The sequence below is a fragment of the Xenopus laevis genome, chromosome 2S, assembly GCF_017654675.1.
Source record: "Xenopus laevis strain J_2021 chromosome 2S, Xenopus_laevis_v10.1, whole genome shotgun sequence".
Classification (NCBI taxonomy): domain Eukaryota; kingdom Metazoa; phylum Chordata; class Amphibia; order Anura; family Pipidae; genus Xenopus; species Xenopus laevis.
Genome location: NC_054374.1, coordinates 40,671,950 through 40,689,346, shown reverse-complemented (window position 1 = coordinate 40,689,346; position 17,397 = coordinate 40,671,950). Strand labels below are relative to the sequence as shown.

At 37.9% G+C, this 17,397-nt stretch overlaps 1 protein-coding gene across 1 annotated transcript in view; it reads right to left on the bottom strand.

The window, feature by feature from the left end:
* pitpnm3.S (PITPNM family member 3 S homeolog) overlaps positions 1-17,397 on the bottom strand; it is a 251,653-nt gene that overhangs the window by 50,121 nt on the left and 184,135 nt on the right. The window contains exons 6-7 of the mRNA XM_041583703.1: positions 16,870-17,059; positions 6,957-7,076 (exon numbers count right to left, since the gene is read on the bottom strand). Of these exons, the coding sequence (XP_041439637.1) occupies positions 6,957-7,076; positions 16,870-17,059 (310 nt within the window). The remainder of the gene's footprint in view (positions 1-6,956; positions 7,077-16,869; positions 17,060-17,397) is intronic.

The window sequence follows — 17,397 nt, the reverse complement described above, 5'->3', positions numbered from 1 at the left end:
TAACCCTTCCTTCCAATGAGTAAGACAGAGAAAGCCTAGATTCCCCTTTAGATGTTTGTAGGGATTTACATGATCTAACCAGCATTATCCACTTTCCTGCATTATGTTCTTTTATTTTCTTATTTACAGTGTATTCCAATCTCCATCAGTGTTTTGCCATGCATCTTCTTTATTCAGCATGTTATTAGAATAAGCTACTCTGTCTAACACTATGACATTTTACATCTGAAGATATATTCTATTCCCTACGGGCAGACAAATGACAAAGTTAACTGCTTCATTTCCTTGTCATTCTAATCATATTTAAATATATGGAAACTTGCAGATGCATTTAGGTACCACTTGTTTGGGAATGTAATTTCTTAAACCTTTGTTACATTATTACTTTTTATTGTTTTTTTATAAATGCATCTGCTAACAAATGGCAGCTTATTACTAAATAAATGGAAAGGTAAAATGGTGAGCTGCTGAACATGAACATAATGATATCTCCTGTAAATTGAATGTGGGATCCAGGACAAGTTCAAAGATCTTGTCCAAAATATGTTTCTTCCCTGTCTCAATTACTGGATATATAGAACCAACAGTAGACAATTATCCAGCTTTCCACAGAGAGATCTGTAACACTGAGACAGACTGTATGAAAAGAATAAGGTACTGTATGAAAAGAATAAGGTAGAGGCTGGCATGCTTTCATACCCTTAATACCTTCACCTTTTATGATTTAGTACACAGTCATTTTGCTTTTTTTTGCTTGTATTCAAAATTAGGGTATTGAAAGAAATGTAACCTTTATTCTTTATGAGTCACTATTATATTAAACTGTTTTTACAAAATGTTTTAGCAACTGACCAATGTGGGTTTCCTAAAAAATATTATAATCTTTAATGAATGTAATGCTGACATGATACACAGCACTATCCACTAACATGTATATGGTCAGGTCCCTATCATGGTAGGGTTTTTCTTTAGGAGCACTTCATCTGCCTGGCAGATAATGACTAGCTTGGAATCAAACTCAGGATCCCAGAAGAGTAATGCAGTCGTGAATTCTATCAAAAAATAATAAAAATGTAATAAAATATACCGATTTTGTGAATCCAGAAACCGTGTAGCAACAACTTAAACTACTGGAAGTAGTTTGCACCTATGCACAATGTACATTATAAAACTTCTTACTGAAAAAGTTCCAGTGCCAAAAGTGCATGCCACTTTAAAAGTGCATTATGTACACTTAAAGAATTGCAATGCAATACCTGTTGAAGAAAGAGTATTACATAGTGAAAAGCACATTTTTTCAGTTCAATTCTTTTGATGATGTCAGACAAAGAATAGAACTACAGTACATGTATTTGGCTATTGCTTTGAATTCCTATTTTGTAGGCAAAATAACATCAGGGTATAAAAGGTAATACTTCTAGCACTTTCCCATTGTCAGTCTCTTATCCCTCATTTTGTTTCCCTGTTTAATATTTTTTTCCCTAACAGCTACATTAAGACTGATTATTATATTTTACTTTTTAACTTATATTTTTGAGTTTCTCAAAGCAGATGTTTTATTTCATTATTCCAAATTGCTCTAAACTAATAAAACCAATGAGCTTATAGGTTGCTATGGGTTACTGGGAAAAGACAAACCATTTGTGTGTTTGTACATAACCATGAGTTGCGCAAGGAACGTTGTCTAGACAGAATGAACAGAATAGATAGCTGATGTGTTTTCCTCCAACAGACTAGAGAACAAGTGAATAAAAAAGCTATCCCCAGGTAAATAGAATCATATCACATGCAGAAGGCGGATAATTAACAGTCACAGCTTTTTGTTAATCAGTTAAAAAATTTTATAAATTTACAGAGCATGCAACAAAATGACCAGGGGTCTCGTGAAAATGAGTCAATGTACTTGACTAACCTCCAGTCAGGTTCCTAGTAACAACAAGGCAACAAAAACCGCCTAGTGACCTACCATCTTGCAGGAGGAGACAGAACTGTGTTCCCTTTAACAAGTGCAGGAGAGGAGTCCAAGTGACCCATAATTAAGGAATAGGCTAACAGTTTGGTGGCTTAATTTAAATTTACAAGCAGTATTGCGCTGTAAAGGTGGCCATACAAGATAAGATCTGCATGTTTGGCAAGATCAAACCTGATTTTTCGGCCTGATATCGATCAGGGAGACCTGTCGGAACGCCCCCTACACAGGCAGATAAGCTGCCGATTTGGTCTAAAGGTTAACTGATATTGGCAGCTTTAATATGCCCGTGTATGACCACCCTAATGGGGTTCTTTAATAAAGTTCAAATGTCACAAACCTGAAAAGATTCTCTGTTTTTACTATAAGATCTGAATTTTTAGTGGAAAAAAAAACTATTTTTTTGGGATTTATTATACCCCGAGGATGGAAAAGTCCAAATCTAAAAATCCGGCATCTCAGACCTCCAAAGGTTGCATATAAGTCAATGGGAGAAGTCCTGAAGATATCTTGATCTGCGCTGGGTTTTGTGCAATAATCCAAAGATGTTGTGGTTTTCGGGCAAAAATCTGAAAAAAGTTTTCGGGTGGAAAATGCCAAAAATTAGTATGATTTGTTTTTGGTTTTTAACAATTTTTTTCTGTTTTTTTCCTGCACTGGAAATTTTCAGGAAAATGTATTGATATATAAGGAGAAAAAACCTGTGCGGATTTGGTCAGAGTAGTTTTCAGAAAATAATGAGATAAATTCGGACATTGATCAATGGGCCTCTTAGTGTGCTTACACCAATTTAGGAAAGAGGCATATTTTTACTTATACTGTTGGATTAGGATTAGAGTAAAACTACACAGGAGATTTAGTGGGTCAGATTTTATCTGATCTTGTCATGCAACACCAAACAACAGCATGAGATTTGTAGGATCCTGCAAAATCTGATCCCCCTATAGCTACAATGTAAAGTCGGATCTGACCAATTCAGAATGTGTTGTTTCTTCATGCATCTACATCTGACCATATGGGGCCTATTTATTAAACCTTTAAGTTTTTCTGGTTGAGTTTTTAAGGGGAAAATTTTTAGAGGGAAAAAAACCTGACATTTTTAGAGATTTATTATAAATGGAAGCTGCTAAAAAGCCAAATCCTAAAATACTTCAGCTAATAATCTTTGAAAGTCATGTAAAAGTTAATGGCAGATGTTTTTTTGCCCTCATGAATGTCAAGAGTTTCGGGCTGTTTGATGCTTGTTTTCGTTCGATAATCTGAATAATTCGAGTTTTTAGGGCGACAATTTAAAAAAGTCACACAATTCGAACCGTCGCACCATTTTGTTGAGACTTTTCCCACACTGACAATTTTCAATCTAAATTTTTAGTAAACTATGCCAGATCATGACTGACCCACTGGGATATGGGAAAAATCCCGCTGGTTTTGCTTTCTATCTGCAAGCTACCTGGCACCAGGGCCCTTGCTAAAGTGTTCAATGGTGGGGCAGCAAGTGAGGAAGTTCTCTTGGTGCGATGTGTGTCACAGGACCTGCGATGGTCTACAGCCAGGCCCAGACTGGCAATCTGTGGGTTCTGGCAAATGTCAGAGGGGCTGCTGTAGGTTGCCATTCATTTATTGGGCTGTTGGGGGGCTGCTTGGGCCTCCGTGTACTTGGAATGCCAGGGCCTATTGTGAATCCCACTCTGGACCTGTCTACATCGGTCAGAGGGAGGCCGTAGAGCAGTTATTGCCAACCAGTGGCTCGAGAGCAACATGTTGCTCACCAACTTCTTGGATGTTGCTCCCAGTGGTCTCAAAGAAGGTTGTTATTTTTTAACTCCTGGCTTGGAGGCAAGTTTTAGTGAATAAAAACAAGTTGTACTGCCAAACAGTACAGAGCCTTCAAATAGGGGCTACCAAATAAACTAATCAAAGCCCTTATTTGGCACACCAAATTTTATTTTTTACAATTGATTGTGGTTCACGGGTAAAAAAGGTTGGGGACCCCTGCCCTAGAGGTTGGGTTCCAGGTGGGCCCACAGCATTTCAGTCCAACACTCCAGATTTGCTAGTTGGGTGCCCCAAGGCCATGTCCCCCTTGGAAGGTGCATCCGTCCCTCAGACTCACTTCTGCTCCCCCCTCAAAAAAATAAGGATTGCACACTCAGTCTTAAACAAAGATACAAAAATTATTTTATTAAACACTTATATAATAGCAGGTTGCCCTACGCGTTTCGACCACATAGGTGGTCTTCATCAGGGGCCAAATATTATACAAATACAAAAGGTATAAAAAGGCAGCCCCCCCCACTGCTGAGTACAGCTTTAGTGATCTATCCTTGGTTAAAGAAGTGTCAATTTAAGCACACAACAGACACAGACAAGCCCCTGCTGTTATATTGCGTAGTTTTATTCCCTTGGACAAAGTAGGAATGTTACATAGTCAAGGAAGTCTGCCTTCTACTGCACAATAGCTAATTATATATCAAGTCAATAGAATGCATGACATGATCCAAATGCCTAAGTCAATTTTATAGATTTGCTTCATCCTGACACCAGCATTTGGCATTAGAATATGTGAAACAAAAAATAATCATCCAGAGGAGCTGCAGACATCCTCTGATTTATCAAGTACTTGAGGCAAAAGTTTCTATAATGTCTACTTTAAGAAACATGCTCACCAGCACAGCACTGGTACATCGCAACTTCCCTCAGATGGGCCCTCGCCATAAGTATCTGGAGGAAAGACGATCTAGTTGAAGTACAACCTCAATATAAAGTTTGCCTGTGGTCCTTAATCATGAACTTAAACAAATGTGGTAATTCCTAAGTACAATAATAGATGAGGAAATAGATTCAGTAATGCACTTACAAGTATAATAGGTCACCACAAGTGTCCAAGAGAATATACACTATCATGAGTCCTACTACACTGGAGTTCCCACACTGATCACTAACCTATATATGTATATTTCATGCTCTCACAACACTTAATCATAGGCTCATGATTAAGTGCTGTGAGAACACGAAACGCGTACGGCTGTAATCCACACTTGTACTCTAATAAAGACTTTTTTTGCTACTGCTGCCTGGAGGACTGGTCTTTGAGTGCCCTACAAAACAATACGGTGATGTCCACTGCCTTGAACTTTTACCCACTTTTGCAGCAAATGAAAACACAATTTGCTAAAATACTTTAAGGACAAGAAAACCCCTAACCTTACCTTTCATAGAAAGGTTTTGCCTCATTAACTTCATTGCTTTGATCATCTTAACAGCAATATACAACAACACAATGTTTTTATAATTGGAGTCACAATTTAGGATGTTCAACAGCTATCACACAGTCTGGGAAAACTCTAACTCTCCCTACACATGTTGGACTGTGGAACTCTACTCCCTGTGTGAAAAAGACCACAAAGGCAAAACAAATGAAACTACATTATTAGAATGTTCTCTGATAAATCTAGTCAGTGGATAATCCTATAGAGATAAGCAGAGTTAATAGTGAGTTTGTTTCCACAAAACATTCACTTGGGGATGATGGGACAATTCGGATTTGTTCATTATAAAAACTGTTCTAAAACCTCCTGAAAATCTTTTAAAGAAACAGGTGAGTAGAGCTAAAAGGTTTCATATAATGTTAAAAAAAATTAACACTGTCTGGGTTTCTTCCATTCCTTGTAACACAGATAGAAGCTGTTGTTAGGAAGTCTACTCTCTACCCCAAAATAGAGGACAGAGGATAAATAAAAGAAACAGACGTATGTTTGAATAGATTTTTGGGCTTAAGGAAAGAGGACATACGTGTGACTTTATTATTACATTAATGTTATATGTTTCAAATCAAATCTATGGCATACTGTACATAAAAGCCTGGAATGAAACAACCACTTGCTTTATTTAAATAAAAGGTTGACACCTCGCTTCCCAAAGCTGGCAAAACTGTGAACATTTTCTAGCACCATAAATAATCAGATATAGAACTGAATGTCATTATATTTAAGTTGATTAGCTTCTAGAATGGTTTAATTAAATGTTCCAGCTGTTATAGTCATGTTGTCATAAAAAAACAAAAACTAATCTGTAATGTATACGGAAGGTCTAGTAATGTCTGACAAATGAGACATCTAAAAAATTTGACATGCATTTATCCCAATGGTTTGCCAGCATGGCAAAGACTAGCCTCCTAGCTATATGACCTAGTGCTTAAGTGTTGACTGTTACTTTAATGGGAATCACACTGAGCATGATAGTTGAGCTGTTTTAACCTTCAGATGATATAAAGGGTAGAGATGGGAAGTTTGTCACTGTTGTGTCAGAGAGATTTCCCTACCAATTCCCCACACAGTTTCAGGATAGGTGCAACATGCAGGGTAAATGGGTTTTTTTAAAAGACTTATTTAAAGTTATATTGAGGTTTTCTACAAGCACTTCAATAATAATTACTTTACAATAAATATATTTGTACTGGCAAGCCGAAAAACACCCATGCGCCATTCATACAATATTACAGGTATGGCACCTGTTATCCAGAATGCTCAGGACTTTCTGGATAACAGATCTTTAATACCTTAAGACTACTAAAAAAATCATGTAAAAATTGAATAAACCCAATAGGATGGTTCTGCTTCCAATGAGAATTAATTATATCTTAGTTTGGATCATGTACAACAACATACTCTATTTTATTATTACAGTGAAAAATTAAATCATTTTTAAAAATGTGGATTATTTAGATAAAATGGAGTCTATGAGAGATGGCCTTTCGGTAATTCCGAGTATTCCAGATAACAGATCCCATACCTGTGTTAGGACAGATTAAATCAGCAGTAATTTATTTTAAAAAAGTGATTGTAGCCGGGACGTTACCCTTAGCTTAGCAGTATCTTAATGAACACCTCTCCTAAGTCCCACAGGCACCCATGAAGTTGTAAGGGGTCGTTTTGCACTTTCATTAGACAAAGAGGTCATTATGTAACTGCCCTGCAGTTTACTTTACCTGAATGCTGCTGCAGCTTCCTCTTCTGCTACTGTTCTGGCTCTCCCCAGGAGTCTTACCACTGTAACAAAGGGCGTCAAACCCTAAAATTCCTCCCACGCAGTCGCCGATCAGACACACCTGGCAGAACATAAATCCAGACAAGGTATATTCAGAATTAAATGACTTTTTTCACAGTGAAAGCAAGGTTTACATTTGTGTTGCCTCCTATCAGAAACCTCTGAATCCATATGTAGGCTTTAATATAAAACTGAATTGAATTCTGAAATGATACAGTATAGAATAGATAGTGTGTACAGCAATTTTATTAAATATGCCTCAGACAAGGAATAATATCAAATTCAGTACATCCTGGAAAGACTGAATCTCAGACAAGGAATAATATCAAATTCAGTACATCCTGGAAAGACTGAATCTGGGGGACTGAAACAGCTTTGAGTATCACGTAATCAGTTTTTCCACAATCATAATGGGAATAACACCAATGACAAACTGGGCACATGTATTATAGGAGACCGTCTAAAAATGATAAATTCTATAACCAATGACACAGGAGAGTTGAATGAGATGACAAAGACAGCTGAGAAGTGCCCAACACCAGTTTTTTTTTGTATACTGAATAATTCCTTTAATGCCTTAAATTGCCTGGGAAAATGCCATTTAATTTAATGCAGTGCAATAATATGATAAATAAGCATACATAAAGTGACTGAATACTGGGCGATTGAAACAGCTTTCTCTCTTTAATTTCTAAATGAAGGTCCAGTTTCCATATGTAGCTCCTTAGGTTTAGGCAGCAATAACAATGCCTTGCCAATTAATAGGGAGGAAATGTATGGTTTCCTGGTTTCCAGGAACTAACTGCTGCCTTTCTTTGTATAAATATAATATCCTGCTATAACTGGCTTAATAATATTAGGTCTAATCTTGCCTTTCAGCTCTTTCACCAGGCACATGACACTAGTGCTTATTAATGTGGCTTGAAGCCAGAGTCTGCTCAGAGATTCAGATATCCTCCAAAATAAATCACATTAATGTTATTAAACAAACAGATTAGAGTGTGGGCAATGTGGGTGGTTTCTTGTTTGCTTGTGTAGAGCTGTTACTTCTTTGTATCAACTGCAGTGAGATTGCTCATATTTCTCTGTTTAATCCCATTAAGCTCCCTATTTCCCTAACTGACGTATAGTCTAAATATTATTAAGATGCTTTCTCTCTAATTCTAATTAAATCTAGCTGATGAAAGCCCCATGTGATAGCATGTGTTTGACAGACTGTTCTTTTCTACTGCATCAAAAGCAATTATTAGAGGGGACTGGCAACGTTATGCTGAAACATTCTTTATTGCCGTTATTAGGCCCAGATTTGGGAAAAGGCCACAAAGGCCCAATCCTAGGGTGCCAAGATGTTTCGCAAGCAGAGCATAGTATATATATAATGGCCACACAGCATAGCCCTTGCTGACCATCAGAGGGGATGATAACCCTCTTAGTAACAGTCAGATACACTGTCATGTCAGTCCTACGATCGTTGCAGGATCAACAGCCATGTGATAGCATGTGTTTGACAGACTGTTCTTTTCTACTGCATCAAAAGCAATTATTAGAGGGGACTGGCAACGTTATGCTGAAACATTCTTTATTGCCGTTATTAGGCCCAGATTTGGGAAAAGGCCACAAAGGCCCAATCCTAGGGTGCCAAGATGTTTCGCAAGCAGAGCATAGTATATATATAATGGCCACACAGCATAGCCCTTGCTGACCATCAGAGGGGATGATAACCCTCTTAGTAACAGTCAGATACACTGTCATGTCAGTCCTACGATCGTTGCAGGATCAACAGCCAACCAGCTGCTTGAGGGTTTGACTATAGCCTCCCTCTATACTGAACCCACACTTTCTGATTTAGGGGTCCAGCTCTCTATCATTGCTAGTGGCCCTTCTGCTACAAGCTTAGCAAAGCTTTCCAGCAACTGAATAAGTGCAACTTTGATTTTGGGGTCCCTACATGTCACATAGTTATGTAATACAGGTATGGGACCAATTATCCAGAATGCTCGGGACCTGGGGCTTTCCGCATAATGGATCTTTCTGTAATTTGGAACTTTATACCTTAAGTCTACTAGAAAATCATGTAAACATTAAATAAACCCTACAGGCTGGTTCTGCTTTGGATCAAGTACAAGGTACTGTTTTATTATTGCAGAGAAAAAGAAAAAATGTGGATTATTTGAATAAAATGAAGTCTACGGGAGACAGGCTTTCTGTAATTCGGATCTTTCTGGATAATGGGTTTCCAGATAACGGATCCAATTATAAAAACCTTTACTAGATCCCTGCTAGGATGTTTTTTCTTTAGGCAAGACATTTAGGGAGGTAAGATGCTACAAATTTCAATATCTGAGTACATAATTAAGGTGGATAATATAAGTGAAGACATTAGGAAAGTAGTCAATACAAGTAAATCTGGTATTATACATGGAACAGGTACTTCCTGGAAAGTAAAAACAGGCACTGCATTTTTCCTAAATATGTTAATATGTATAATATTTGCACTGTATTCTTCCTGCCATGTGTTCCTGGAACTGTCTTTCATTTATCCTCTCATGTGTTCTGCAATATTATACATGGATATGGAGATGGCATACTACTACAGTAATCCATGTAGAAAATGCATTTAATTAGCCTCCTATAGACCAAAATCATCCTGTGCCTATGCATCAGTCCATCCTTATTTTAAACATGGGCCTGTATACAAACCTATACCATTTAGTATTGCCATATATCTAATTGGTGTGAGAATATTTTATTGTCCTTAGGGGGAGCAATGCTGGCCCTTATGTATAGCAGAAAGAGACAGCCCAGTGTATCAATAAATTAGTGATACATTATTAAGGGCATTAGGAACCCTGCATGGGAATAAAATACATTGTTGAACAGAGCACTGTTTGCTAAAAATACCTCACTGTTGGAATAATAAAAGTCACAGAATTTGAACCAGATCTATTAACTCATACAGAATGGAGCCATTCACTATAACACCAGACCTAAATATGATGAGGAGTGGGCCAGCTGAGTATAGTATTAGGGATGCACCGATTCCATTATTTTGGATTCAGCTGAACCCCCAAATCCTTTGCAAGAGATTCGGCTGAATACCAAACCGAATCCGAACCCTAATTTGCATATGCAAATTAGGGATGGGGGAAAACATTTTTTACTTCTTTGTTTTGTGACAAAAAGTCACGTGATTTCCATCCCCACCCCTAATTTGCATATGCAGATTAGGATTCAGATTCGGTTTGGCCGGGCAGAAGGATTAGGCCGAATCCGAATCCTGCTGAAAAAGGCCGAATCCTGGCCGAATCCCAAACCGAATCCTGCATTCGGTGCATCCCTAGTATCAATCTACAATCTCAAACAAAAGATACTATTGTTAAACTACCTGTACTGCGGTGTTTTAATTTTTTTTTTTAATACTTTTATTTATTTAATTTTCTTTTCTTTTTTTTTAATGTTCATTTATTAAAATTTTTGTTTATTAACAATAATGCAACATGCTTTGTAGCTATTTGTAACTCTTGTCCTGCTTTTCTAGTGTTTATTATCAAAACACAAACAAAGTTTAAAAAAAAAAAAAAAGAATTGCCTCCTGATTCAAAGCAAACATTATATTGATAGCACTGAGCTGCCAGACCTGATGCAGAATGTGCTACTTTTATTACATTTTCCTCTAGGTGCCAGAAACCAGACCTTTTGGGCAGCACTGATACATTGCAAAACATATAGACCTCAAGGACTGTCATACAGTCAAAGTTGGTAAGAAGGTAGAGGGATGATTTGCCCACTGTGAAACTAGGCTGAGAACAGTACGGTAAAAATGGAAAGAAAAGATTGTTGGAAAATAAATGGCACCAATCGGGATTGGAAATAGATGCACAAGGTGGCACAAATTATAGCATGGTACAAAGAAAAGAATGGCAGTGGTCCATTATTTAGAAAGTGCACTATTTGTGGACATTTTTGGGTATAAACACCAGGCTGACTCTCCTTGCTTCTTCCTGTGCTTACCTGAAACACCTGTACAAGGAGGATTGCTTATATAAAGAGCATAATTGCTCTTTATATAAGCAAGAATTGCAAGAATATCCATGCCCTACTGATCTCCAGTTGTCAGTTTTAGCAAGCAGGGATCCCCAGCCTTTTTTTACCTGTGAGCCACATTCAAATGTAAAGAGAGTTGGGAAGCAACACAAGCATGAAACATGTGCCTGGGGGTGCCAAATAGGGCTGTGATTGGCTATTCGTTAAGGCTTATGTGAACAGGCAGCCTACAGGAAGTTCTGTTTGGCAGTGCACCTGTTTTTTTCAACAAAAACATTCCCCCAAACCTTGCATTCAAAAATAAGCACCAGATTTGAGGTCACTGGGAGCAACATCCAAGGGGTTGGTAAGCAACATGTTGCTCCTGAGCCACTGGTTGGGGACCACTGACCTATACGATATTTCGCACCTGAAGATCAGTAGCTGCTACTTGAATGTACTTAGAAATTAGTTTCCTACTTGGTGGATTACGTTTTTGATGGAATAAATGTTTTCTTATTGCTGTTTAATCCTGCTGTGCTTTGCTTTACATCCCTGCTTTTACCAGTCCCTGTGCTCAGGCCCAGATTTGTGGAAAGGCCTAGGCCAAGGGCTGCAGAATTTAAGGGGGCCGGCATACTGCTAAACTGCACCCATATTAGTTCAGAAACACTAGGGATGTGCAGGAGATGAAATAGTTTTTTACATTTCGTGTGCACCAATCCTCATTGCTCCGGTCCCAATGATTAAATTTGCATGAATAAAAGCGGTGCTTGATTTCTCCTCCCTGGCTATCTCCTATATAATGCAGGTAGGAGAAATCGAGCGCTGCACAATGGATTGTCGCCCTGTCGCCATATCTGAAGAGGAGCGCATGCAGAGAATCGGTAAGTCATTTCTTAATAAAAGCTTTGCGATTTAAAAGTTAAAACTGTCTTGGTGGTTTTTTTTTCATTACAAAGAAACTAATTTTTTATAAAATATAATTTATGTAACAGGTCCTTTAACATTGGTAGAAAAAAACAACAAAGTTCCCTTTGATCTCAGGAAAGATCGTATTTGCAACATGCATGGGCTCCTGTGCTGATTGCTAACCTGTGTTTCCTAATACGGTCTTTTTACATGGTGATTGTCTTGTACATGTATATGGGGCCACAGAGACACACATATATATACCACATAGGAAGAAGTATAGGAAAGTCTATGTGAAATGCTAAAACATTTTCCTGTGTGTGGCTGGGGAAATTCAGATTAAAGTCATCTGGATGTGACACAGTCAGGGCACCGATAGCAACACAATTTTGTGCATGTGGTGAGCCAATTATACATTTTCTCATTAAGTTTAGCAAAGTCAGTTTTAGCTAAAATGTACCTAAAGTTCTTGTCATGCCAATAGCCTATCATTGGTTTGGGAGCCTGATGTACTCTGCATGTGATTCTTATGGCACACTGAGTAATACAGCAAGCTATATGAATATTGTTTTGAAAGAGGGAGGGGTACACTGTTTGAGCTCTAACACGCAGGCATTATTTCATACGGAGAGTGTAAAATACATCTATTGCATTTTAGATTTAGATTTTTTTTCCTGCTTTTGATTGCCGAACTGCATTTGGAGTAATTTTTAAAGGGGACCTGTCACCCTAAGAAGTAATTCTAAATTCTTTTCTAACATGTTAGTTGAGTAAAATAAAATTGTGTTTCGTTTAGTCTTGGAGTTACACAATCACAGCAAGCAGGCAGGAGCCATTTTGTGGACACTGTTATTAAGAAAAGTTGTGTATCACACCTAAATCTTTTGTATGCACCAGAATGGGGGACCTAATGCCCACACACAGCGACCTACACAATTATAGAGTGTTAGAACGGAGGGGGGATGTGGGGAGGGCAGTGATATCTAGGAAGTGCTGAATGGAAAGTGAAAGCAACTGACTGCCCCACCTCTATGTCTCAGGCATAGAGGTGGGGCAGTTACTATATGATTAATAGCTCAGACATTTAAACACCATAATAAGTATGGATGTTTTAAGGAAAAAAAGAACTTGGGTTCCATGTTTAATTTGCAAACGACTTTCATTATACCGCTTTTGTGTGACAGGTCTGCTTTAATTGCATACAAAAAAAGAGATCGTAACAGATTTACTTTAGGAACTATTTCAAAGTGAGTCTGAAATGCAGTATACTGATGGACATGCTGACAAGTCGAAAAATGTCATAATGATGTGTTGCTGGCTCTTAGGGAACAGATTGATTTAAAGAGTTAGTGGCCGTCTACTTACAGCTTTTGTCTACAATATTGCTTGGCACAAAGGTAGCAAATCAAATAAAATCTGCTTGGTTCCTATCTTGGTATACATTGGAGTTGTTAGGTTATTAGATGTGCACAGAACTAGTGTTAATATGACATATCAAATACTTTTTAATAATTGATGACTTATGTAGAGTACCAGCACAGTGACTTCTGTGTTCATATAAATGAAAGAGCATCATTTCCCCCTGAAATGTTTCCGTCACTAGAGCTGTGGACTGTGAACTGATAAAACAAGCTTTATTAATGGACAGCCATACCATAATTTTTCTCAACTTGTATCAAGGTTTGCTTTCTCTATGACTCAAGATTAGGGGGCGGGACCATGATGCAGAAGGGGTGGAGCCATGATACAGAGGGGACAGGCAGTGAAGTCGGGGGCGGGGCTATGATACTGTGATTGGTCGATCGCCGTGTCAATCATAGGGAATTCTGCCCAGTTTTCCTAATTTGCAAAACCGGGCAGGCAGTTTTGACCAAGGTAGCCCCTCAAAATACCAGGCTTTCCTGGTCAAAACCGGACAGGTGGCAACCCTACTCAGCATAATGGTTTTGTCATTCATAGATTTCTCATTTCTATGATATACCATATCTGTTTGTCTACTAAGAAGATAGGCCTTGAATGTGTTATACATAGTTAAAAATTGCCAACTTGATTTTAGGGTGCACCAGCAGAGCCAAGCAAATTAGCTCCAAACAAGGCCCCACCAAGCAAATTAGCTCCAAAAGGATCCACCAAGCAAATTAGCAAGGCCCAACCAGAATCTTAAGACGGACATACACTTTAAAGATCCTCTCATTTGGCAAAGTTGCCAAATGATCAGATCTTTCCCCCAGTATGCCCATCTTGAGGTTGGATGATCAGGCTGATCTGATAGGCTCTGATTGAATTTTTAAACCTGCCCAATTGATTTTCAGCCAGATATTGATTGGTCAGGCCCCTCAAAGTGCCCTAAACAAGGCCCGATAAGCTGCCGACTTAGTCTCCAAAGCTCATTACAAATATAGGGAATTTGTCAATCACTCAACCTAGAATATCTAAGATAACAGATACATTTTCTCCCCAAATTTCACCCTAACTGCTATTCAAACTGGGGTTCCAGGTGCATCTAGGGACCTTCTGTCTATTACCCTAACAGACCAAGCCCCCCCTGCCACTGTTCTAAGCCCCCCCCCCCCTCCAGGGGGCAGCCCCACAATTTGAGAGCCACTGCTCTAGTGCCTATGGAAGTTAGTCTTATAGCTGTTAAAATAATACAGGGTAAGTCTATCTAACCAGCAATATGTACAGTATAAACCCAGCATGAATTGTTGTAAAAGCAAAATATTTATCTGGGATTGCAAAGATGCGATTATGTGTAAACACTTTTTACAGATTGTTTATGACAAGCTATTTCTGCAGTGTAACACTTTACTGCTCTTTATTTATTTACAAAATTAATTTTTATCTCGGTATGTTTATGTAAAGTGCTGATTAGAAAGCCACATTCGACAAGGAGGCAGACACTTTTGACTCAGCCAGCAAATATGTACACTGTAAATGCATAGCACGTTCCTCTCTCTTTCCTTCTAAATGATTATTTCTGAATTATTTGACCGTGCATTGTACAAAGAAATGCCAAATAAATCGAGAAACCCCATTGTCAAATGGTGTTTTCTCTCTTGAATGAACTTATCTCTGCTTTTAAAATGAATTAATTGGCTATTTCTTATTTAAAATGAGATGAGCAGAGGAAATTCCAGTGTGCACTACAAATGATGCACTCTTTTAGTTATTTTGGACAGATGGTAAAACTAATCAGAGTTCAGCCGCCTGGAGCTTTTCTTGATTTGAGCCAGTGTTCATTCAATAATCCAAGATAGGGTCTGTACTTGTTTAAATCAATGAATGAATGAATCAAAGCTGTGGCAAATGAAAAATGTAAGCAGCTCGTCTATAAATCTTAACCTGAAATTTGACTTATGTACATCTCACCTTAAGTATGTCAGAGTTTTAAAGAGACAGTATAACCACTTTTTTGACATTCAATGAATGAATGAATGAATGAATGAATAGTACTTGACAAGGACTAGGCGAGACTAGGACTAGGCTGACATATTTTTTGCCCATTATTTTTGTTACTTTTTGCACTAAAGGGCATGTCAAATTAAACTAAAATCAGTTTCCTGGTCCCAATGAGCAAAGTCAATCAAACCAGCAGTTCACTGAGAAACCCATGTATGGCCATGCAATGAAACCTGGACTCCTGCACAAGAGAACAACTGGTAGAGCGAATTGCTGGTGAAAATTAATGAAAGCAACATATTGACTATTGGCTGACTAGCAAAGTGACATTATATTTTATGTTCCTTATTGATAGGGCACTGTCATCAGATTTGGGTTGCATAGTGAGACTTTATTAGTTTTATTAGTTGATTTGTGTCTCTGAACAGTGTTAAACTAGCCAACCAGGATACCAGGAATTGCCCCATTTCTATATAAGAATAAAGAGAAGAAATGGAATGAGAGACTGGTGATAATATTTGAGGAGAAGTGATTAAAAGAATGAAAAAAATGAATGAGAAAAGAAAGAAAAATAGTTTAGAAAGTGGGCATGTGGCCAAAGGTTTTCTGGTGGGCCCCAGGCATCCCTGTCTCTGAATAACTGAAATAACATCTGGGTCTTACAGCTAAATGAATTGCTCTAGGTAATGCCAATAACCCTTACCATTGACATACCAAAACTCCTATTTAGTAATTGGTTGTAAAATACCATCATCTTTTTGTTGCTGCATGTGAACTGGCATATGTGACATGTTAGTGACCCCCTTACCCACCAGCATTTCACGTGAGTTAGTGAATTAGGATTAGTAGCAGATAAACAAACCAGAATACGGAAACAACATTCTTTTTAAGCAAAGAAGCAACAAGTGGCCTCCCTTTAATAACCTGGGGAACTTTGCACAACAGAACAATGGCATGGAAACCAAATAGCAGCTCCCAAACACAAGATAACAGCTGCTGGTAGATCTAAGAACAGAATTTAATAGTAAAATCCAGATCCCACTGCGACACATTCAGTTACATTGAGTATGAGAAACAACAGCCTGCCAGAAAGCAGTTCCATCCTAAAGTGCTGGTCTTTCTGAAAGCACATGGACAGGCAAAATGACCTGAGATGGCTGCCTTCATACCAATATTATAACTAAAAAAATACACTTGCTGGTTCAGAAATTACATTCTATACTGTAGAGTGAATTATTTGTAGTGTAAACAGTGTAATTTAGAAATAAAAACTACATCATAAAAATCATAACAGAATCCCTTTAAATTAAAACTGTGTGATATTTATAAGTCGGACTTCTGTTTGTTCTATTTTTCTATAAAGGTCTGCCCAGGACCTGTTTAAAGCCTTATAAATATTGCATGATTACCATTACCTGATCAACATGTATTTGTTTTTTTAAAAGCAGCTAGAATATGTGTTTAAAACTAAATATAATATATCAGTAGTGAGAGAATAGTCAAGGCTAATGATACCATACCTGTCCATTAAAGCCAGCCCCATCTGGAGACTTCAGGAATTCATTGTAAACTTGGTTTGCTCTGTTGATCACCATAGCAACTGCATCTTGGTACTGTGGAGAAGAAATGGCCAGCAGCGGCAAGGCAGCTAAGGGTATGTGATCTTCGCTAATATTCAGGCAGTTTTCATCATAGCTATAAGGGTTAAGGCTGGGAAAAAACAAAAGCAGTGTTTACTATTCAGATGAGCAGAAGGTTAGTAACAGAGGTGCATTATCAGTCACAATTCAAACCATGTCAGCAAGTTACATACGGACAGTAGACCATTCTGTAAGTCTTCCACGCTTACTTCTTGCAGAAAATATAGTAAATAAAGACCAGGTGATGCCTATGGTGCCCAATATAAAAGACAATCAGTGCTTAATCCATCTCTGGAGCTACTTTATGTGCAGTATGGTGTAATTCGAAAATTCTTATATATCTAATTATTCACCATAAACTGCATCATAATGATTTTTTGTATAAATTTCTTTAATTTGTGAAGTTAT